General features: G+C 34.6%; 2 protein-coding genes across 2 annotated transcripts in view; one reads left to right on the forward strand and one right to left on the reverse strand.

The window, feature by feature from the left end:
- Trpm (Transient receptor potential cation channel, subfamily M) overlaps positions 1-24,552 on the reverse strand; it is a 234,964-nt gene that overhangs the window by 123,376 nt on the left and 87,036 nt on the right.
- Positions 16,342-19,547, forward strand: LOC135117889 (ejaculatory bulb-specific protein 3-like). The gene is made up of 3 exons (XM_064038310.1): positions 16,342-16,402; positions 18,258-18,439; positions 18,852-19,547. Exons 2-3 carry the CDS (start codon positions 18,259-18,261, stop codon positions 19,037-19,039), a joined length of 369 nt encoding a protein of 122 aa, XP_063894380.1. The 5' UTR covers positions 16,342-16,402; position 18,258; the 3' UTR covers positions 19,040-19,547.

A 24,552-nucleotide genomic window follows, 5' to 3' on the forward strand; every position in this document is an offset into this window, starting at 1 on the left:
AACAGTTAACAGGAGTCTTTGTTCATATGAATTGTGTTAATCAAAAAGTTTGGTAGGTACATAATAAAATTGAAGATTCTCCTTTATTCGCAATGTCAGGGGTGTAGGTTTATTTTTTGAGGCATGAAACAAAAGATGATAAGTAATTATTAAAATAATATTTTATAATTTTTTCCTTTCCAATGGTCTTCAAATATATTGTTTAGACTGTGAGTGAAAAAATAACAGGGTAATGTTAAAAGAAGATTTTTTGTGTCTCCTACTCCCTAGGGTGGGTCAAAATTGACTTTGTGAACGCAAGTTTCGAGGATACGACACGTTTACAAGTCACTGCGTAAAAAAATGCCTTATATGTTAATCAAACAGTTAACCAACCAATTCACTCGTTACCCGCGAAGTGGCTTAACAAAATTAACAATTTAAAGAGCTGCGAATATTTGTTACACACCGGTGGGTTTGAGACCTAATGAGCAGGGGACTGAATAAACAATGAGTGATGGTAAGTCGGCTGTTTGATGTTAACATCAAATATTCAGGAGAACACAAAATGCTTTTACGTGCCCACAAGCGTTTTGTTCGCGTTTGCAGTTCGTACGCATGAAAAATGTTCTAAGTTTTCTTGTGTATGACTAGCTGTCTTCTAGCAGTTTTATGTATGACTAGCTGTCTTCTAGCAGTTTTACCCTCGTCCTGGGTGAACTACTGTCCATACTCGGAAAAAGTATAGCTTATGTTACTCGGGAATAGTGTAGCTTTCCAACAGGAAAATACTTTTTCATATCGGTTCAATAGTTACGGGGATTTTAGGGTACAAAAAAAAACAATAAAATAAAATAAATCTAATTAGTGTAGATGAACGTTTTTATTCATGAATTTTGTGAATATTTCAAAGGCGAAATTCCTGCATTTGTTGAGTATAAAAAAGTATGTGTTATATTTATAGACTATGCATAAAAGTAACAAAAATTCCCTAATGTAAAAGAAACTAAAGAGGTCGTCAAAGTAACATTAGATACATTTATTTGTAGCAAAAACGTCACAAAATAAGTCCAATTCACGACTTATATCTTTATACCTTCATATATCCTACAGAGTCCAAAATTAGACGCCATTTTTACCAACACCAATTTTCATAACTCAACCCTTAGAAACCATTTTTTTCTCACGAAAGAAATAAAAATAAACAGAATCCAACAGGTTGAAATAATAAAGATTTGTCATACAATAAAGGATCATTCATTTTGTAAGAATAACGCAAACGCGATGTCTCCCGTTTCGAATCGTTACTGAAAATATATAGGTATACTAATTTCATTCGTCTGGATAAACTTATTTGAGTGGAAATATTTTTTTGTAATATGTTGATAAAATATAGGTACTTACTACGTGTAGCACGTAGTAAGTATACTTTTTTTCTTTTTAAGAAAAGAGGCGGTTAATAGTTTGGAAGTTCTTGTTTTATTTATTTTAGCGCTCGTTGCTATCTTCTATGTTAATTTCTATTGAAATATGCCTATTTCGTTTATTGGAGAAGATAGAAAATATTTTTCTTATTCTCAAAAGACTTCCCAAAAAGAAGGAGGATCTCAATTCGGATGATTTTTTTTATAGTTAGATGGCAATAATTGTACGTCTGGTGAAGTCTGGTCCTACATTATATTTCTTTTCCATACTATACCTCCTTGTTTAGAAAATACTTTTCAGAAAGACTGTGAAATCAGTGCATACAACATTTTAATCACGAAAAATTAATTAATCTCTAACTAAGCCAGTGACTAAGTAATTTATGTTTCACTTCAATTCCCAAGTCTCTCATTCATATTTATGTTCATGTTCTAATTAAAATTTATTTGCATGCAAGCCAAACTAATTTAGTGTGAGTAGCTTAAATCTTTTACACCTAAAATGTGTGTTCAAACTGTAATTTAGATGTAGAACATGTTTTTGGGTACCTTTTAGTGTTGAAATTAACGTTTGAATACAAATAAATTGCTTGGTTCTTAATTGAACCTGGCATCTGGTATAAATAAGTAGTTTATGGAAAATTTAAAAATAATCTTTTTACTTGCTCATTACGTCACACAAACAATCTAATTGAAATTCTAAATACAAAATTAAATATAGTTTTACGTTTTTTTTTTCAATTTCGTTTCATTATTTAAATTCCAATTTGAAAAAATCATGTAAAGCTTTTAACGTTTCGTTTTCTTTTCAATTTGCGTTTCTTTATTTAAATATCAATTTGAAACAAAAGACATCAAAAAGTCTAGCTCAAATAAAAAGAAAATGTCATCTATGCTATGTGACTGGCCGTTTAGAATTTAGTAGCCACCGCCTTTATCTCAAATGATCTAACTTCGCATAAAGTTGGTTCAAAATCTGAACTATTTTAATATGAAGCCACGCTGTCTTCGAGTGTTCGAATGCGAATATCTGAGGAGCAACGGTGAAACGTGGAACAAAGTCGAAAAAGATATGGTTTGAAATGTAACACCTGTTCTAGGAAGAGAAGAATGTAAAAATGATCGGTGGTGTAGAAGTTTATAGACCACATAAAATGATACAGCTTTCAATTAGAATGTAATTGATTTATTATTGAATATTTATTTATAAATGCAAATAAAAACCATTTTAATTACCACAAACTTTCAGCTCCCTTAACAAAAACAAACTTAGCTATTAAAACCTTGGTTCATCCTGAACTTCCCACAAGACACGAGCCTCAAAATTGCTGACTCATCCCTCCCCTCACCGTTCACCCCTCCCTTATATCTTCCATTGTTCACCGTCTTTCAGATCTTAAGAGCAGAACACCACAGTCATCTAATGCGTGGTCCATTAATATTTTATTAAGTCGCCTCATCCCGGTACTGGCATTTGCATTAGCCTGACAAATGTCCCGCCAGGCCACGGGAATTGGGTCAGAATGGAATGCTAGAAAATTCTAGATGAGACTCTGCTTAAACAATTAACTTTAGGTTTTTTGGGAACAATGTCTTTAGGACTTGTGTCAAACTTTTTCGGAATGCTCGATTGAAGGGAAAGTGGTGTGAGTTCGTAAGAGTTAGTAAGCGAAGAACTCAAGGAACATGGGTGGGTTTTAGTCAATAAAAGTCTGATAATGCCTTCCTTTACAGTCACAGCGAGAGAAAATACGTAGTGATTTCCCATCTACCAAAAAAGGGTGCTAAAAATACGTTTTCATTTTGCATCTTTGTGTTTTGTTTATCTTTTGTGATATCTTTTAAAACCGCTTAACATTACACAAACATCTGCGACTTTACTATAACATGGAAGCGTTCATTAGCGCCCTATTCGTTCTACATTACCACATCTAGTACACACAAATCTCTACGCACTAGAGTCATGCAGGTGAGGTATCCCAGGCTTTACGAGTTACAATGCTACCGCAGCACAGCCATATACCGCTCATTTTATTTACTGCTAACTCTATTGGCACTTACTTTTAATGATGGCAATTAGCTCTAGAATTTTCTGCAATACTAGGAATATTTGCAGATTCCAATTATAGTTTGTTTTTCTTTTTATTGTAAGTGCATGTATGTATGTTGGCAAATTGAAAACTAATTCCTTAGAAGCGTAACTCTAGCCTCTTTTAAGCAGTCACTTTCTCATGGGCCTTTGTTAAGCAGTTACGAAAAAAAATGATTTTAGTAGGTCGTAAAGGAAACCTCATACATCATAGTTAAATGGTCAGTCGAAAAAGCTAGTTCCAAAGAAATACCTCCATCATTTTTCGTAGATACTGATGATACAAAAATAGCAAAATATCACAAGAAACTTCAAAAAAACAAGACGTCGTGACATAAACGCTGAGATATCAAAGACTACTGAACAAACTTTAGTTCAGAAAAAGTGTTTTCTTTAATAAAGTGAGAACAAAACTTGCTCGAAACTTGGCACTTTTTGGACCTTTGTTAGAAGAAATGTTAAAGTTTATAAAGGTTATACAGATGTTCTTGATATAAATACGTTAACAGTTTTTAAGAAAAGATTAACTTTGAAAAGTGTTACTTTACGTGCATAGTCGTATGAACCAAACGAATTAGTGCTGACGTTGAGTTCCATTTTATTTCAGCCGTTTTTATTTTTAAATACTGTTTCAAAACACAAAATCTGTTTTGATACTCTCTAAATCTCATCATTAGTCTTATGCTCATTGTATATTTATATTACATGCTCACACACTGAAATTTCTAAATCCGAGAATCTATCTATCACTGTTCTTATTATGGACCAACATACCTACTCCTTACAACAATAGAAAAATACTGCTCTTCTCTATGTTCCCCAAAATACCAATAAAAGTACCCTCCAAGCCAATTGATCGTTGCCAAAGCAAAGTACCCGACTTTTCCTTAAAATACAGGATTGATGTCCTCAGACTTTGTATTCATGGATTCCAAGTTTATGGCGCTCCCAAAAGATATACAGACTTCGACTATGTTTAGAATAAAAGATTGGTCCTTTTTATAGCCATGAATTGTCTTGGTTGTCAATTTTCACATGCATCTAAAAAGCAGTAAAATCACCTCCCTATCTCTCTACCTAATTTTATTTAAATCAGTTCAGTTTTATAATGTGTATTTATAATATAACTCGAACATTATTTATAATTAGGATTTTGCTTTTCCGTTTTCACTCGCATGCAGAGAACATTTCCTCTCGCACCATAATAAATGTATTACCGATACTTTTCTAAAGTTTTGTCAAAATGCGTTGCGTAGTTTTGGCGAAAAAGAGTAATAAACATCCAAACTCACACAGTTAATATTACTCTGATGTGAATTTTAACCGTACCACATTGTAATATCACTAATTTAATATATTTTATCTTTTCTAATGCCAAAAATAACATAATACCTTAGAACATTTCATCAAGATAGTGTAAGTGGTTGTCAGTCCGTCGCGACGCTAAGCCCCAAGTCTCAACGCTTAGAGTAACAGGTGGTGTCGTACCTTACCCTTTCAGTGCTAGTTTGTATGCTGATGTAGTTTCTTGACCTTATACTAAATTGTTATAAGACTTAGCATTTATATTTTGTACCTTAATGCTCCAGATGTGATGAAACTAATTGAAACATTATTTTGCTGTTTGGAAGCTACACTCTCATGATGATACAGGGTGTTTTTACTGGGTGCAGCAAAAAGTTCAACCGGGACAATAAAATATGTAACCAAAGTCTTTGTCCGAGACACATGCTAATATATGCACTAATATGCACTAATTTTCAGCTACATTTATCCTATTGCGCACTGGACGCATGTAAAACCACTAGCGAAATCTAGCATAAACATAATTTGTATCACTTACTCAAAAATATTATTAAAACCAACTAAGCGTAAAACTTGTACACCGCAACCCTACAAAAACAAGATGGCGCTAAAACTAAAACTAAAAGCGCCCAAAACTACCGCATATTTAGGCACACAAATTCCTCAGTTTACGAGTCAAACAGGCCCCACTCGCAAGTCACGCAGTCAATTTTGTTTTAATTACATCACTGAATATTGAATCAAATGAGCGCCCATGTTGAACAAGCCTGTTCATTATGAAACGCTTGAAAACAACGACTTTATTCCCATTTTGAAATCCATTGCTTGTTTTGTTCACACTACCTCTGCCTCTTGTTGCTTATCCCAGCAATGGTATAGTGAAAAGTGTTTAGTCGTGTGCGTGATTTTTGTTTTAAGGTCGGTTCTCAGGGGTTGAAATATATAAGCTAAGGTGTGGCCAAACCCGCGTTATACTTTGATGAGGTCCAAAATTAGATCCCTAAGCTTGTTTACGGTGGTGGTACATTTTGGGGGCCCGTGCTGTTGGTATAGAAATTTTATTAAGCAAGGTCAAATATTTTTACAGGATTATCAACCTATTTTTATAAAATATGTAGGTTGGTTACCTGCAAAAAATATCGGCATATATCTTCTGTCTATGTATATGACAATGATGCTGAGAAAATGTAAATTCAATCCCATTTTTTCGCAATGAAATAAAACAAAGGAAACCCTCGCTGAAACTATTTTCTTTCAAACATTTCAAGTAGGTGCTTTATAAACAGAAAAACCTCTTCAAACCTGTCTTAAACACAAGAAAACAATATAAAAAAGAACCTTTATACCCACCTCTGTGTTCTCTGCATCGAACTAACAAATCACTTGAGTTTACCTGAGAATTCTCTCAAGGAGAAAAATCTTTGCGACTGGGCAGCAAATGGAGTGTGCGCTCAAAATCCAAATACAAACGACCCCGGAGAAAGAATAAGGTTTTTTTAGGGTTCCATACCGAAAGGGAAAACGTTAACTTACCTACTACTAAGAATTCACTCTACACGCAACTGACACTATTATAGGTTGTATCTCATGAACCGTGATGGTTAAACAGTCTAAATTATCACAGAGGTTGTATTTTTGTTGCCGATATTACAAATAATACTGAACATAATAATTAGATTTAAATGAACATTTTCAGGGGACGCCCATACAACAAAGATTTAAGCAGTTTTAGTAGCATTACGTAAGGAACCTTTCACGCGCGAGTCCAATTCGCACTTGGCCGGTTTTTATGTAGCACTGCTTCGGGCATCGGCTGCCATCTTATTATGAACATTTCATTCCTTTGTTCTAAAGTCAAGTGCATCTCAAGTTTTGGTAAAGACAACCAAATGACTAAAATATTAAATCTCTAAAAAATATTCATAATATTTATTTATTTACTTTGGCTCTTCTACAATGAGTACATGAGATTTCAAACAAAACAATACATAAGAATAAAATATAAGTACATACTTGAAAAGTTCTAAACTCATCGTCTGCCTAGCCTTTTCCCTATGTTTTCTAATCGGATGCAGATAATAAATACCAGTGTATTACAGTATCCCACCCAAAACAAAAATGTGAAAGACTGCCAAGTTCGATAATATGGGAATGCTTCGCCTATAAAAGAATTGAGATCTGAATAAGTACCAAGTTCCATACACATACCTCAGTTAAAAATAGTTACTTTTTAATGATGTTACTTGGCAAGTTTTCATACACCTTGTTATAAACCTACTAAACGCAATGAATCAAGTATTTAATTTTCTATTAAAAGTTGCCAAGTAATCATCACTTGGCCATTTTCAGATTTTTTCCTTTACCTTGACACAAAGACCTACCTCCATGCCAAAGGAGATGGCCAAATTTTCATAGAAAAAAAACCCAGAATCGACAGCAATGAAATGGTTACCAATAGGTTCCTTATGATAGACCTTTGATCGTGCCAAAAAATCCAGCCTGAATTCCATGGGGTATAGGAGCTATATCATATTTTCACAAAATAGGTTATGTTGAATTTATGTTTATTTTAAAGATTATTAACATCAAGGAACATAAAAAAGCAAAGTAAACTAACATTATACAAGCCATAGTAATAAACCCATAGTTTCAGAGTTGGCCTGGTGATTAAAAGGTCTTGTATTTAACCACTCCAGATACGATTAACACCGACCTTACCTACTTGGAGAGGTTTCGCAGTTACATGCAACCTTCACAACTGGCTATGAAACGTTTTTTCAGAAATTGTCTTTGAAAATCGCGCCATGTGACATTGTCAAATATAACAAATAACTTAGCAATGCAAAACGGTCCAATCACAAGTCTGCATTCAACTTCTTATGAACATCAAACAGTAAAAGTAAACTTTTTTGTGAACTAAAATCTTGATCGAAAAAACGTTATAAAAAGAGAACCCCATGGTTTTTAGATGATTTGAAATACTTTTTAAAATCTACAAATTATACTGAATCCAATCATACATATGAAGTTCCTGTCGACTCTGGGTGTTTTTTTGGCCATCTCCTTTCAAGTCAATACGACCATTGGAAGTGGTCTAGGTTTTTGATGAGTGAGTCAGTGAATCAGTGAATCAGTGAATCAGTGAATCAGTCAGTGAGTGTATAGTAAAAATAGCGATTTTCTGACGTCAATATCTCAAGACCTACAATAGGTATATTAATGAAATTTTGTATTTTAGATGAGTGAGGGGGTCTCAACAGATACTAGAAATTTGATATGCGTAAATAAAATAGATTTTGAGTTACAGGGGGGTCGAATTTGGCCCGAAATGGTTCGTGTAATATAACCCACGGCCGGTGTGTCGCTTTTTTTGCTCGAACTTGGCGGACACACTGCCGTGTGTCTAGATATGGACTGACTTTATATCTGATCTCCTCGACCTTTACCTGGGCAACCTGACACCCCTTGGTAAGACTACTTGTCAGACTTTATAAATTACAAGCTTTCTAAACAAAAAGATTAAAATTCAAAAGCTTCACTATTATATCGTAAATTAATTTAAAACTTGTAATCAAAAACCGGCCAAGTGCGAGTCGGACTCGTGCACGAAGGGTTCCGTAAATTACAGTTAAATCAACCTATCTCAAAAACTATAAGAGATACTTTGATCAAACCAAAAATCGTTGAAAGAGTTAATTAGCATGCATCACCTCTATTTTTTTTAGAATTTTATACCCCGTAGTTATAAAAATAGAGGGGGGGGGACATACTTTTTACGACTTTGAGAGCTGATATCTCAAAAACCGTTCACTTTAAGAAAAATGTTTTTTAGAAAACTTTATATCATTTTAAAAGACCTTTCCATTGATACCCCACACGGGTATGTACATCGAAAAAAAAAATTTCATCCCTCAGTTACATGTATGGGGGGCCCCACCCCCAATTCTTTTTTTTACTATTTAGTGTCATATTTTTGTAGCGGTTCATACAACACATATTCCCATCAAATTTCATCACTGTAGTACTTATAGTTTCCGAGTAAATCGGCTGTGACAGACGGACAGACGGACAGACGGACATGACGAAACTATAAGGGTTCCGTTTTTGCCATTTTGGCTACGGAACCCTAAAAAGGAAAGTATTAAAATAAGTTTACAGTTGAACGCTAAGTTCAAATCCGAGGAAGGAATATTGCGAAGCGTTTTCAATATTTATTAAAGTTGGTATCGTTCGTAAACACTTATTGGATCGGTAGCAAACGATAGTTTGTTTTCAAAAGAAATGCAATTTGTACATTTTCTTCTCATATTAAATGATCGGTTACCTATTTAAATAAGTACTACAAGCCAGGCTATTATCCGTCCAATTTATTATGGAAAAACCTCTTCACAATATACATAAATAAATTCCGATAAACAAGTATTAGTGTTGTGTCTATATGCGTCGTGTTGTATAAGAATTTCTTTCTTTATAATTTTTCGGCAAGTTATTAACAATTTGAAAAAAGTTTCTTAGCATAAGCGAAGTCGATACGATCATTGATCACCGCTGCCAGACACATATGCCATTCTTAAACTTATAAATTATGACACACGAGCCACTCCACATTTAAAAGTTACTCAAACTCATATTATCTGTGTAGCTGCTTCACTCTCACGTGCGTCATCAAGTTCTTAAATGGGGTCCTTAACCCCAAATCATTAGTATAAAATATTTCCAAACTTCGACCATTCGCAAACTTCAAGAAAAGAAAGACCTGAACTTGATCCAAAGATGCGATGCCTTTAAAAAAGTTTGGACTCCAATTTTGAAAAGTTTTTCGTCGTCCCAAGTCTAGACAATGCAATTGGCCGTAAATTGGTATTGGCTATAGATAAAAATCTAAGGGGCTAGTTTATTTTAATGGTTTGGAACTTGGGTCATTAAAACTTTTTCAATCTTCTCGGTGGTGATAAGGATAATTTGACATTTGTTTCCCAGATTAACATGGAGTAAGAAGATTCTTGTCGAAAAACAAGCAAATCAAATCAAAATTGTATATTTTCCAAAAAAATATGACATGCAGTTAAGTAATTGGTCCCAAATTTGGCATGTCTCTGTCTTGGCCACGAAATTTATCATTCACATTCTATTCACGTTTTATTGCGTTGAATAAATAAAAAATCTAAAATATATCTAAAAATGTATCAATGAGGAAGAAAGAGGATAAAGACAGGACTACCTATAATCTGAGAATAACAAAGACAAGAAAAACAAAATGAAATTGGATCGTCAATTCATTGGGCAAGAAAACACACGGAAAACAATTTTATTTTGTAAATCCTCAAAGACAAGAAACCATTAAAACAAGCGTTGTTCACTCATGCGCATGATTCGGCAGATTTTTCCTTAATTCGATGTTCAGAAAAAACAATTTGGTATCATTATTGTTTTCTAAATCGAAAATAATTGGAATCGCAAAAGTACATAAGGAAGTACATAATGGAAGTACATACGGAGAGTATATAATGGAAGTACATAAGGAAGTGCATAAGGGGAGTACATAAACGGAGTAAATAATAAAGTAAATACGGAAGTATATAAGGGGAGTACATAAGGAAGTACATAAGGGGAGTACATAAGGGGAGTACATAAGGGGAGTACATAAGGAGAGTACATAATGGAAGTATATAAGGAAGTACATATGGGGAGTTCATAAGGTACTTGCCTGACCTGGAATCGAACCCATACCCTCATACTCGAGAGGTTGGTTCTTTACCCACAAGGTCACCACGACATAACTTTCAAGATTTAAGTATATCTACGAACATATGTAAGCCACTTATTATTTCCAAGTTGACAACACTTGCACATACTCAAGCACATCAAATTGAATAAAGGCTCTCCGTTCGTCGGCCCTCAGAGCGAAATTACGACGGAATTGAATCAGTCAGGCTGTTCGTGGAACCGACAAAATCATAATACGCACCAAGTAATGAAGTTAATGAGAAATATTTGCTACAAATTGTATGGTAAGTACAGAATACTGACAGATGCAAAACTGTTCAAAAGGGGTTTGAAAATTAATCAAGTCTTTGTTGACCTCAGCATGCCTTGTAAGACCTCTCCAACTTGGATTTTTGAAAGAATTGTCGTGAACCTGGAATACAAGACGCTCCAGAAGAAAGAAAACTGGATTTTACTTACTCGGTCAAAGTCTGATACCTGAGCGAGTCATTTGATGATTTCCCATATAAAGGACCCCTTATCACTACACTATGACTTCATTCATTCATCAATTTAAGAGCCCAGCTCTAGTCGGTGCAGCTTATTCCATTTACGCCTATCTAGCGCCAACTCCTGAACTTCCTTATACGTCACAACATTCACCTTCTCTTTAATTTGCTTGATGTAGCTATACCTTGGACGACCCTTTCCCCTCTTGTCTATGTCTTACTAAATAATAATCAACACTCATATGTACAAAGAAAGTTTGTTCGTTTCTGCAACTATCCTGTTATTTTAACCAAACGTTTAAAAAAACAGGTGCTCCAAAAACGCCTACCTTTCACCGTTCCCCAGTGAGTTGTTGGGACGGAAGTCATGTCCCTCAACAGGTATCTCCTTAATAAATTACAACCCGGGTATAGGACATGTTCATGAACGATTTAACCCTTCTGCATTATTTAGTCTGCCTGAAAACCTTCACATGGGTTTGATAACAAAAGAATGTTGAATGAAGGCGTGCGTTGCTTCGTGGTTACGGAATGAGTCTTAATTTATTTGGAGCTAGTTTCAAAATTCAATCTCCAATGGCAAAACAATGGATAGATCATTTATTAATAGATATTTTTAAGAATCTTAATCTGTCATTGCTTTATTCAGTTGGAAATTCGCAACTACGTGCCGCAGGAACTATTTTACCTTTTTTTCTATCAGATTTCCCCTCAATGCTTTTCATTCCTTCTATCAAAGAGTAGAAGACAGGAAGACATAGTTACTTGTGAATATAGCATACCTTTTAAAAGGGATATTTTAGAGATCACCTTTTCTGATAAACATTAATAATAAACAGAACAGAATATTTAAAGACAGGTCAATTAACGAAGTACTAGACACTTGACCTTTTCAAAAAGTTAAATTAACACTTCAAATAGGTTTTAGAGGTAGACCAACTTTTTGATGCCGTGTGGGTGGCACCTATAGAGTAATTAAAGGTATCAAGATAAGATTTCAAAAGGCCAAAGTAAATATGGTCAAAATATTGTTGAAATGACTGAAGGAATTAGTTGAAATCATTCATTTGTTTAATAAGTTTGTAATTTGCCATTTAGATGACTGAATACTTGGGAACAACATGATGACATGAAGAAGTGTTCTCCTTATTGAAAGTATGTACATTTTTTCAGTAATAGGCAAGAGTATTATTTCTATATTATTTTATTCAAATAGGTAACAGTATTCGTTATCTTAAAATAACTGAAACTTTTTCGGTAATACACGTAATTTGCATAACATTTTATGAAGCGTTTTAGACTATAAAACCCACGTTTTGCTAGGTCTTTATTATGTTTCAATGAAATCTTTTGAAAAAGCGCTCTTAGAGTATGTCTCAAACTTTACTTCAATCCACTAATTCAAATAAGCATGATATGCCTAGCCTTTTCCCAACTATACTGGAGTCGGCTTTCAGGTCTTATCAGATGCATCTGAGTGCAAGAGTTGTACGTCAAGCAACTAATCGCTAATACGCTAAAATAATACGCTAGTATTTTTACTTTTAGAAGGGATAATATCAGTGGTACAATATGACACTATTACGTAAAGCATAAAATACTAAGCACATAAATATGAAACAAAGCTAACCAAACTGTTTGCGCAAACTTCGAGCACATCTGTTGGTCACAACTATTTGCCAACATTTTTATAGCGGCCATTTTTATTGCAAACCTTTGTACTCGGTGTTCGTAATGGCATTGTTCTGAAGATAGGTTCCGATTTGTTGGATGTCCGTGGTCCGAGTATTTTTAGTGTTCCGTAGAAATGAAATAAGTAGTGAAAGCTAACGGAATTGTATGTCAAAACTTTACGAAAAGATAGTAGATATCTATTATTTTTGGTATGCTCATGAATTCTCTGAAGTATTCATGAGAATTTTGACTAACCGTAGAAGACAATATTTTATGTTCCTATGTGAAATCAGTACTGGATGATAGTTGTTTCGAAATAATTGCTTTACCGCATTTTCTCTTCAATAGTCCTTATATATAAAAAAAAAACTTTGTAGAGTGGCCCACAATACGGTGCACCTCATATTTCACTAAGGTACTATAAAACCACATTGCCCAGAAAAGCTGCAGTAATTACTCTGCGGCTTTCCTAAATTAGAAACAGACTTGCGAGGCGAGATAAAGGGTTGGTCCCGCTAATTATGTTGTAACTTACTTATAATTAAGGGGTTGTCGCTACCACGCATCAACTCGGGGCTTTTTAAAGCCACATCAATCATAACTTTTGCTTTGGTGCTTGCATGAGAGGCAACCCTGATAGCTTAATTGTTTTGCTTTTTTTAATTGTATGGTGTTTGTACCTGGTCATTATAAAGGGTGTAAAAGGATAACGGGATCTTTGGTGATCTTCACACTGCCCCGCATCACGCTGCATCTTGCGTGTCGACGCACCTACGCGCGTTCTTGCGGGAGTGCAGATCTGCATCATCGTGCGGGTTTTTCACGCACTCACGCGCGTAGGTGCGTTTTGTAGATTCACGCACAGCGGCTCTCATCGTGTTCCATTTTCAAATATACACATCATGCCCATTCAAAATCACGCGCGTCACTGCGGGATCAGTGTGCCATACCTTGCGTTTCGCCCCGCACCTACGCGCGGGGGTGCGTGTTTCTCCGCATGTATGTGCGTGATCCGCATGAACGCGCGTGGATGCATTTTCAGTGTGTTGGACTATGCGTGTTTTCCATACAAACGGAGATATTTCCATACAACAGAAAAAAACGCATCCACGCACTACGCTGCATCATGCGGGGCAGTGTGATAATCGCCTTTTTGTTTGGTTTGCGCTTTGCATTTGTTTTTCGGCTTCGTTGTCACAGCAATTCTGATACGTTTGAGCTACACACATACTATATTTAATAGTATATACCTAGTTAACTGAGTACATAAACCAGGTACTCTTAAATGAAATCCCCTGGTAGTATACTGTTAGTCTGCTGACAGAAGCGACGATAAAGCGAACGCAGCACTTCGCAAAAATATTACACAGTTTACACTTTTAAACGGAATTTTAAACTACCTACTTCAGCTAAAACAAATGACACATCGCACCAGGGGTGGCTCTGAATATACATTATTAAAATATAGTTCGGAATTTATAAAGGACACGGAGTAAGGGATGAGCGGAGATACCATAATGCAGATAGGTCAGGCGCCTTCTTCTAGATCAAATTCGTACGGCGCGAGTGAACTAACGAGGCGTTTGGGTTCTTTAAGACCTCTGTCAACGATTTGTGCCATTACGAAAAATTGTCGGGTTCAAAGAAGGCGTATAAGGGCGAAGACACTAACGTTCTTCGTCCTCTGCACTCCCGCATTTTGGCGCGCTATTTTCTTAGGCGATTTTCCGTTATGCCACCTTTTTCCGTTATGCCACCGCTGTGGGTTAGCAGGGGTGAGGGAGTGTCAGACTCTTACTGACTAAAAACTGTCGTAGGCCTTTTATGTACCAGGGCCGCGGTATCTCTTTCGAAAAACCCGCAGCCCTCCGTTATGGCACCTCTGCTAGTCATTTTGTTCTCCATGATACGGTGACGGGGTATTCGCCACCCGGGGTGAGAAGTAACCCCGGTTCCTCGAGCTCGTATTTACTGAACACGCTGTAAAATAGAGGGAATAAGTAAAGATATTTGTTTGTACACAGACTGGTAGTGAAGCTTAGTATTTTCTTTGCTTGTTTGCCAGGATTTACGCTGTTACGTATCGAAAGTAGATTGGGTGTGATTTGAAATCAGTGCATAGATGTATTATACATTCTTTTGTTTTACAACATGTTGAAAGATTGTGGTGATCTTGAATGTGTACCTATATTCTTTTTCTAAAACTGACATGTCATTTCTAATTCATTAATTGTATAATAAAGTTGCATTGATATTTTAGGAATGAATAGTAGATACGATGCTTCGGACAGTCGATCGACTCGCGGACTAAGTTTTGCCTGAATTTGATGAATTTTTTTTGAGTGGAAATTAAACAATATCTAGGTATATTCTTGTAATCATTGTTACTTGAGTGCAGTCACAGATAGTCAGAAGCCAAAAATTCTGACAAACAGTCTTTTCAAGGACATTGGGCTGCCTAGATGACTGGGTTCAGATCAGAGATCAGGTCGACAGACGCTCCTTGTAGAACACTGGTACTCAGCTGCATTCGGTTAGACTGGAAGCCGACATTTGGGAAAAGGTAGATTTATGATGGTGACTTGAGTGTAGTTATTTTAAATTAATTAGCCCGTAAATCCCCAGATTCTAATGCACCTTATTTGTATTTGTATCCACAAATAGTACAATATCATAGCAAAATGACGAGAATAATTAAAACAACTCAGTCATAAGTACAATACAAAGGTAAAATGTTAATAAACCATTGTTATGATAATGTTATCCGCTGTTCCACCAAGGTCAAGTGAAGGTTACATGCAATATCGTTTTAGAAGCCAGTTTTATTTACCTTTAATTGCTTGGGTCACTTTTTACCTTATAAAAAAACTGTAAATCAGGGCGTTTTGTTCGGTTAATTCTATGTCGTGCCTAGGTTGTAAGTACTAAGAATTATTATTGTGAAATGTATTCCTTTAAGCGCTCCAAGGGCCCGAGAGATTCCAAGGTTTTAAAATAGTTGATGAGTGAGTCAGGTTATATGAGAGAGACGACGGCAGATAGAAGAGTATGGAAGGAGAAAACATGCTGCGCCGACCCCAAATAAAATTGGGATAAGGACAGGCGGATGATGATGATGATGATAAGTGAGTCAGGTTATTTCAAAGATTGGTAGTTTGAGATGAGTCAAATGGTAGTGTGAAAAATAATTTAATTCAATAGTTTTAAAGGTATGAACAACTCTTAAAATGTGTTTTTCTTTCTTTTACGTTTAGGTAAGTTTACCTTTCAGAGGACCAAACCAAAATTGATGTGAATTTGACTTGTTTTAATACTTACCTACGTATTTTATATATCGTAAAATATACGTCTAATTAGACTGGAAGCCGACCCCAACATAGTTGGGAAAAAGGCTCGGAAGAAGTCAACTCACCAGAAACTTAAAATTAATCAATTTCTACAAAACAATTAGCCAAATCACTTCAAAATTAGGTGAAATTGAAAAGAAATTCCCCCATTGCAATTCTTAATACTAATGAATGACGACAGCATAATAATTAGCTAATAATTAAAGTGATTGGTGGCCATTATAAATAAGTTTGTTACAAGGAGATGGTATAAGGATAATGGCTACTATAAATTGATGATGAACTAATCATTGTTCACAGTTCTTTATCGGTTCTATTGGATTGAAGTGATTTTGAAAAGTGTAGTTGGAAAAGTTCCGTGGTTATAAAGTGAGTGATTTATGTTATATTCTTTAGCGACAGCAAATGCTATTTATTTATATCGTCGTACTAAATAATACTTAGCAAGGCTTCAGATGCTCTATTTTTTTGTAAGCTATGCTGTAAATGTCTACTATTAATTATTTTTGCGATATTTTTTCTCGCAGTTATTTACGTGTTTGTAAAACGTGTCTTTCTAATGAACAGAATATACAAAGGATCATTCTACCAAATAACGTTTCCTCTCTGAAGTTAACCATTCGACGCCTAGCCCATTAGCAGTGGTCTTTTGTTTTTAAATAGGTAATTAACATCGTGAAGACTTTAGGACGTATCTTCGGAGATGCATAGATATTTGACGTGAACTGAAAATAATGGAAGTTACCTTTAACTTCAGAGGAGATATCATCAGTGCGAAGAATTATTATCTACTGTAGAATACGTAACATTAAAAAGTCGGGTAAAAAGCTGTACACCAAACATGATATTTTGCTGACAGTGAATACAGATTATATTTGGCCATTAAAACTTTTTATTTAAAAAGTTGTCAGTATTTCATATCGCTGTGCTACACCTGGGTGACGTTAAACGTTTTGTACAAGTACATTATGATGAACGATAAATGTTTTTTCATGTTTTAGGATATAGAGTTGGAAGTTTTAAACATTATATTTAAAAAAATACATGAACTGTTTCCCGTATGTCGCCTTTTATATGTATTCTTATAGTTTACTATGGATAGTTACATCGTGTTTCAAAAAATCTTGTAAGCTTATGTGAATTTACTCTACAAAGGAGCTTTATATTATGTAAATAATTACATACTTACGTGACCTTCTTACATGAGAATCGTCATCTACACGAATGAAACTTACCTGTAAACAAAAATAAAAACTTATTACAAACAATCACACTAAGTAGTACCTAAAAAAAAAAGGAAAGTTTGGTTTGGATTTTTGTTACCTACTCGGGTTTAATAGAATTTACCTGTAGGTACACAACAGAATAACTTAATACGCAACCATATGTCCAAGTGCGGAAAAAAAATCCTTTAACAATCGACTGAAACCGCAGGCAACACTAAGTAACTACATACTTAACTGACAAGTACATAACTTTAACAAAATGTTCTACAAGAAACACGTTTTCTTATATGAAGAGTATAAAGAGCAGCTGTTTACTTATAAAGGTACCATCATCCTGTCTAGACTGGGACATAATTTTGCTAGAAATCACAAATTGCATTTCAGACTTAGAGCTAACGGCAGGTGTTAGTAATGAGACATCAGTTGGTTGGGATCATTTATAAGTAAAGTCCTCTTGGGTGTATGCAAAGTTTATGAAAATAGCTTGTGTAGTTGTAGAAATATTAAGAAGTCAATGTACACTAAATGAACCTACATATCGCGTTATGAGTGTGTTCAAAAGAGACTGTCGAAAATTTGTAGAGTAGTCCTTGAGTGTCTCGCGATCGTATAGACAGATCAAAGAAGGGAGAATTTGGTTTTATACTATGTAGTGAAATCTTATTTCATAGGACTATTTTAACGACAAAATCAACAAATCTTGTCTTTGAAAAAAAATTAACAACTACATATAGGTATATGCCAGCACATCAAGAAATTAAAATCCATCAAATTTCTTTAATAGATTTTCAACTTTCTTTGAAAAAAAAATGTAGTACGTCAGCACCTCAATGTACTACAATCTGTCAGTTATCTTGAACAGATTTTAAACTTTACTTCTAAAACATAAGGTTCAATGTTGACTGGCTTTTTATAGCTTGAACTAGCTTCGTCAGTAATCAGGCAAAACACCTAATAAAGCACTTCACTAATCACTGATCCTTCCCCATTTATTCCAGTATGAAGTTCATTCTCATAGCTATGGCCATTGCCCTGGTCTGCGCATACGCCGAGGAGTACCCCAACAAGTATGATAACATGAACTTGGATGAGGTGCTGGGTAACAAGAGACTGCTGAACGGGTACATGAAGTGTGCTCTCGATAAAGGTCCTTGCACCGCTGAGGGGAGGGATCTTAAATGTGAGTGAGGTTTTGGGTCTAAGATTCATGCTTTTGTATATAGTTTTAGGTCTATAAGTAGGCCGTAGTTGACTCATGTAAAGGAATGAATAAAACATTAGGACTACCACGAAGGGTGGTGTAGAACATCTAGCCGCCCTAAAATTGACACTAAATTTAGACTGTCTGTGTATCTAATTTAAACCGGTTCAGTAGTTCTGGTTTAGAAGCCGCAAAATGAAGGGAGACGGACTGAGTATTTTGGCACTTATAATATTAATAAGGATTGAGCTATTGATATCAACAGTCAAACCAGCTCCATGCAAATAAGGGACCACAATGGAGTCAAGGATTTTCATTGTTTCTTCGTGTGAACGTTCCAATTTTAATCCTATTCATATCTGTTCTAATTTAATCATTATTTTCTCAACAGATTACATTTCCGACGGCCTCAAGACTGGCTGTTCCAAATGCACCGCCCGTCAACGCAAAGGCATCAAAAAGGTGATGAAACACCTGATCAAGCATGAGCCTGAATATTGGAAGCAAGCAGTCGACAAATACGACCCTGATAGACTTTATACTAAAATGTATGAGAAGGAGGTTGAGTCATGGTCGTGAGTTTTGAATTTGGAAAAAGATACTGGCCTTTTGCGACGGTTAACATAAAAAAATAAAAAAAATAGTAATACCTTTTTGGTGTTTTCCAACGCTTTTGAGCTTCATAATATGGGTAAATTGATCCAAGGGTAACGAAATTATCGAAAGTAAGAAAAATAATTTATTGTTTAGGAAAATATCTTAATTTCTATAAAATTTTACTCGGATAAACGTCGCAATTGTCTGAAATTAATGAGCTTATATACCGATTCTTAGATAAGGATTATAATAATAATTAATCTAGGTCTTCCGACATTTTGTTTAATTAATCGCTGTAAATCTCGCTTACTGTCTCTTATAATTTTGTTTGCTTTTTCTCTGTTTTGTTGCCCTTCTTTTACTAACTTACCTCCTTCCTTAGATTCATTTGGAACTTTCATGTACTTATTCGATTATTTTGTCTTTGCAAGCTTTAATTTTTTTTTACGAAATCACTTTGATGTAACTAAAACTCTTTTTAATAAAAGGTCTTATATATATTCTTTATTTATCGCCATATTTATTTGAAATAATGTTTATTTAATACTTACTTTTAAGACCTAAAATGTTATTATTATATTTTTGACAATATTTATTGCTTGTTTGTTATGTTATGTACGAGAATGTTATGGAATATTCATTAACAATAAATTAATGCATAGTAGAAGCTTTTATTATTTTATCCCGCCCTAAATCTCCAATATTATCCAATTACAGATTTAAAAAAACAAGAACTTTTTAATAAACTCAATCTGTAAACAAATACAGCTTCATAAACCTTTCGCGCCAATTTTAATAGGCTTCCATTACCAAAAAGTTTCTAACACTCTTTGAACTTTTGACATTTCGAACGCGATTTTAAAATGTTCTATAATTTGTTTCTTCCAGCACGGAGAAATGTAAACTCTATGCCGTGGTGTTAGAGTTTATAATTACTTCACGATGTGAATTTAAATATTAATTCATAAAATTATTAAGACTATACAAAAGAGATTTATATCATTTTGTTTCATTTTAATAGGATCGCGTGTTTTAAGTAGTATTTACACCGGAAAACATTGTTATTTTAAATAAAAGCATCAAAAAAGTACAAATGCGTGCCGAAAGCGATAAGACACGTTACGACTTTTTTATTGAAACACATTTGCACGTAGATTTTAAATTATATTAGAATATAAACACATTAGCAGGTAAGTAGTCTTGGAAAATGAAAAACCTTTAATTATGACTTATTTTTTTCCCTCATAAAAAATATTTCGCACAATACATCAACACAATGTTTCAAACCAAACTCATAGTTAATCAAATACTTTTAATTAAACAAAAAGTACAAAATCGAGGCTAACTGAAAAACGGAAGGAAAGTCAAACAAAATTTTTCATTAAAACACGTAATATGCAACTTTCCCGACTTCGCTCCGAAGAATTATTTTTAAATAGCCGCAAGCATTTCTATAAAAAAATATGAGTGTGGGAACCAATAAAGGAGGTAAGAGGTCCAGAGAGGCTATTTCACGGATAAACGCTGCGCAAAAACCTTTGCCTTTTAAACGTCAGTTTATTCGAAAATGGAAGATTATTTTTTTAATGGCGCGCAAAATTTTACGTTCCGTATTTTACGAGCCAGTTTTAAAAAGAAAAAGGTTTATCAAATTAAGTTATTTAATCTGTGAACTGGGATATTTTATGACTGACGTTGGTTTATGTACCGTAGAAAATATTTACTGCAGCGCGCCAGCATATGCATTTAAACTGACTACTAATGCTATGAAAATCGAAAATTCGCGAAGAGCTACTCGTTTTATCGTAACTGCATAAAGATTTATTACTGTGTAAAGAAAAACGGTTTAGTAAACCTCCCTCGACATAATTTAAACCTCAACTTTCTACTTTTGAATTAGTCCAATATCTTTTTTTCCCAGGAACAACGACCACATTTTTTTTATAGCTGATAGCTGTCAATTTTGAATGATAAATAGCATTTTTTGCACTGAGTGACAGGATTGTACACCAAAAATCGGTCTGACCGTACTGAATATTTTTGTCATTTACAACATCAAAACTGTGACATGCCTAATTTAAAATGAGTTTTATCACAACGCCCTACTTCCTACCGCCTAATTAAATAAATAAAAGAAAAACGCCCGAATTTTACGTAAAATATACTAAAGTTTCACGTCAAATCGCGTGTTTAGTTAATATTATTTGACGAACCTACGGAACTACATGTGACTTCCATTATAATAATTAGGAGAGAAAATTAGATATTTTGTCTTTGACAATAATTGGGCACTCCCACCTCTCTTTATGTTGTAAGTTTCAATAAGCTTTCAGAAAACCTATTGATAGTTACTGAGCACATTTATTGGTAACTTTTCAATCTATATCTACAATTCATAAACGCGGAAAAAGTGCTCAGAAACAGGCCAGACAATTTAAATCGACGAACAAAGAAACCCTTTTAAATTCCAAAGTCAATAAAATCAAAACCTAAACAAACGCTAAATACAAAAGAAAAACCGGAACGACTGTTTCTGAAATTTTCAAATTTCCGTTAAACAGTTGTATGGACATAATAAATTTTAACTGTAACAGTAGCAAATAGTACCCGCATTATATTTGTTTAAAGTAATGCACACTGCAAACTTTTAGTCGGCCGATAATTAGTTTGGGCTCATAAATCAGCATGAAGATGAATGGTAGTATGCACATTACAAAGTTCGGGTATTTAGCCGGTATCAGACCGACTAAAAACTTTGATAGCAATCTCGACTTTCTTTTTTTTTCTTAGCCTATATTGTCCCACTGCTGGGCAAAAAAAAAATGCCAACCATATCGGGTCAACTTTTTGCCGACTGTTTAGTCTACAGTCTGCAGCGTGTAGCACCCGCTTTATATTTGTTTAAGGTATGAAAAACGTGCTTTTTAAATACGTAAATGTATTTACTGTACAAAATACGGGGTTTTGTAAGCGTTTCGTTTTGCAAATCCAATATGAAAACTTCCACACGAGTTTATTGTGAACCAAATGGAGCCTTTTTTTAGAAACATTGGGTATTTTTTTGTGAATTTTAATTGCATTAAAAAGAGTCATTGTATTCATGTACATGTATAGCACTCATATATGCTTAATATGTACCTATAGTCTTTGTTTGGAACGCTCGTATTCACTTTTCGCGGAAATATTTTATTATTTATTTAGTCCCTTATTTCAGGCAAAAAATGCCCATGAAAAACGAAAGTAAATAATTTTTAAAATCAATCAATTAACATGCTGTTAACTTTTAGTTATTTTTTGTTTTAAATAGGATAGTTTTTTATCTTTACCTACTGCAAATATTTTAAGTACGAATTAAAGCAACAAAATATTGTTTGTCAATTAAAAGCAGCAGTTGAAAAAATATTTAATCTTAAATATTTCTTACTTTATATTGGAAATTGGTTAATCAATCAAATTGAACGTGACCACAATAAATCAAAAATTCTGGCGAACCACTAATCATAGCGGAGTACCATTGCGAAGCGTTTTTCTTCGTGATTGGTTTAACCTTTATCATGATAGTCGTGAAAAAAAAAATGTTTTCTATTATATATTTACATGACCCTAGCTAGGGTATGATCCCACTATAAGCGTCAGGGTCACTATATGGCAGGCCTTATTTTATTTATTTATTCCTTTATTTCAGGCAACTAGGACCCATGGAAATACAAAAACTACACTTAATATTAATTATACAACTATTTAATATTATATTTTATAATGATTTAAAAACTACAATAATTGTAAAGAAGAGGGTTCGTGTTTTTTGGTTAAAGGCTAAGCAGATGATGTTCTTTACAGAGGCATAGATTTTTTTAACATGTGTTCATAAAAAAACAAATTCATAAAAGACATATTTTTTTACAATCTAGACCACACTTCCACATGCGAAAATATCACACACATTTTCAAACTACATTATTAACATCAGCCCTTTTACCGAACGGTGCGGATCACGGTTCACGCAGCATTTTAGGGTTAAATAGTATTTCGCGTGCGTAACCCATCAGGGGGGATCACGTGACATAAATAGCGGCCAATTGCTTCCAGATTAGCTTTCTAGTTCCTACTTTCGAATATCGGTTAGCAAGGTAAATTGCCTGGAATTATTGTTCAGTTATTTCTCGTGATGTTACTGAAAATGTTGGTGTTAAAGTGGACAATAAAATATTGCGACCTCGACAATTCCTCTACTCCATTATTGCAAAGAAATGAATGTACGTAAAGGTAGCTAGTTCTCAGCTGCATAGTTGTATTATCCCTAACATAGTTGGTAAAAGGCTAGGCAGATGATGACTTATCTACAAAACTACAGAACTTCTCAAATTCTCTCTTAAAAATCTTCAGTTACTAAGTCGCAGTAATTTATTAGTATTTCAATTTACATTGTCATATTGCTTACTTTATTTATTTCATCGGAGAAAACCTCAAGATTTTCTACACCAACGTGTTTTTTTAATACTCCACCTTATTGAACTTGATAGTCATTTTTGAACCCCGAAACAAAACACAGACTGATATAATGAGTAGAGTACATTCGTACATTCACATACATAGCTTAAAAGCCCTCAAGCATTGAGCCTAAGATCTAATTAAATGCCTATTAAAGCTAATTGTTGGTCGTTTACTTCTGTAATTAAGTTGAGGGCTATTCACTTAAGCGTTGGCAGTCTTGGGTACTTTAAATGTTCTACGAATCAGAGGTACGTCGTAATGTTAAGTAGTTTAACCTATGTTGTGTGGGCAAGGTCACTGTAGGTATAGTATTTATAGGGGTATAGGAAGCTTCGTTCAATTCATTTCAATTCGTGGTGGCCTAGTGGGTAAAGAGCCAACCTCTCTAGTATGAAGGCGTGGGTTCGATTCCAGGTCAGGCAAGTTGCAATGGTACTTCCATTGCAACTTTTCTAATTTTGTATGTACTTTCTAAGTATGTATATCTTGGACACCAATTACTGTGTTTCGGATGGCACGTTAAACTGTAGGTCCCGACTGTCATTGAACATCCTTGGTAGTCGTTACGGGTAGTTAGAAGCCAGTAAGTCTGACACCAGTCTAACTAAGGGGTATCGGGCTGCCCGGGTAACTGGGTTGAGAAGGTCAGATAGACAGTCGCTCCTTGTAAAGCACTGGTACTCAGATGAATCGGGTTAGACTGGAAGCCGACCCCAATATAGTTGGGAAAAGGCTCGGGAGATGATGGATATGATGAGGAAGACAAATTCGTTGATTTGATTCTTAAGTGGTCCATTTGGTATGGTGTCCAACTGCTCGTACTCATACTTCTAACATGGCTTACGATAAAGTCGAAGATATTCCAATTCCAAATTAAACCAAAAAAAAAATATATACATATGGTGCAACTTTTTTCCCCCAGAAATATTTTTACTGAGTAATTTATACCAAAAACTCATTTTATGAACCAAATGAACCAAAAACGCCATAAATATTTCAGC

This window comes from Helicoverpa armigera, chromosome 15 (assembly GCF_030705265.1).
Source record: "Helicoverpa armigera isolate CAAS_96S chromosome 15, ASM3070526v1, whole genome shotgun sequence".
Lineage (NCBI taxonomy): Eukaryota > Metazoa > Arthropoda > Insecta > Lepidoptera > Noctuidae > Helicoverpa > Helicoverpa armigera.

Coding starts and splice junctions, on each gene's coding strand:
- LOC135117889 (XM_064038310.1), top strand. CDS start 18,259: ATGAAGTTCATTCTCATAGCTATGGCCATTGCCCTGGTCTGCGCATAC. Junction 18,440..18,851: donor TGAGGGGAGGGATCTTAAAT/GTGAGTGAGGTT, acceptor TTTTCTCAACAG/ATTACATTTCCGACGGCCTC.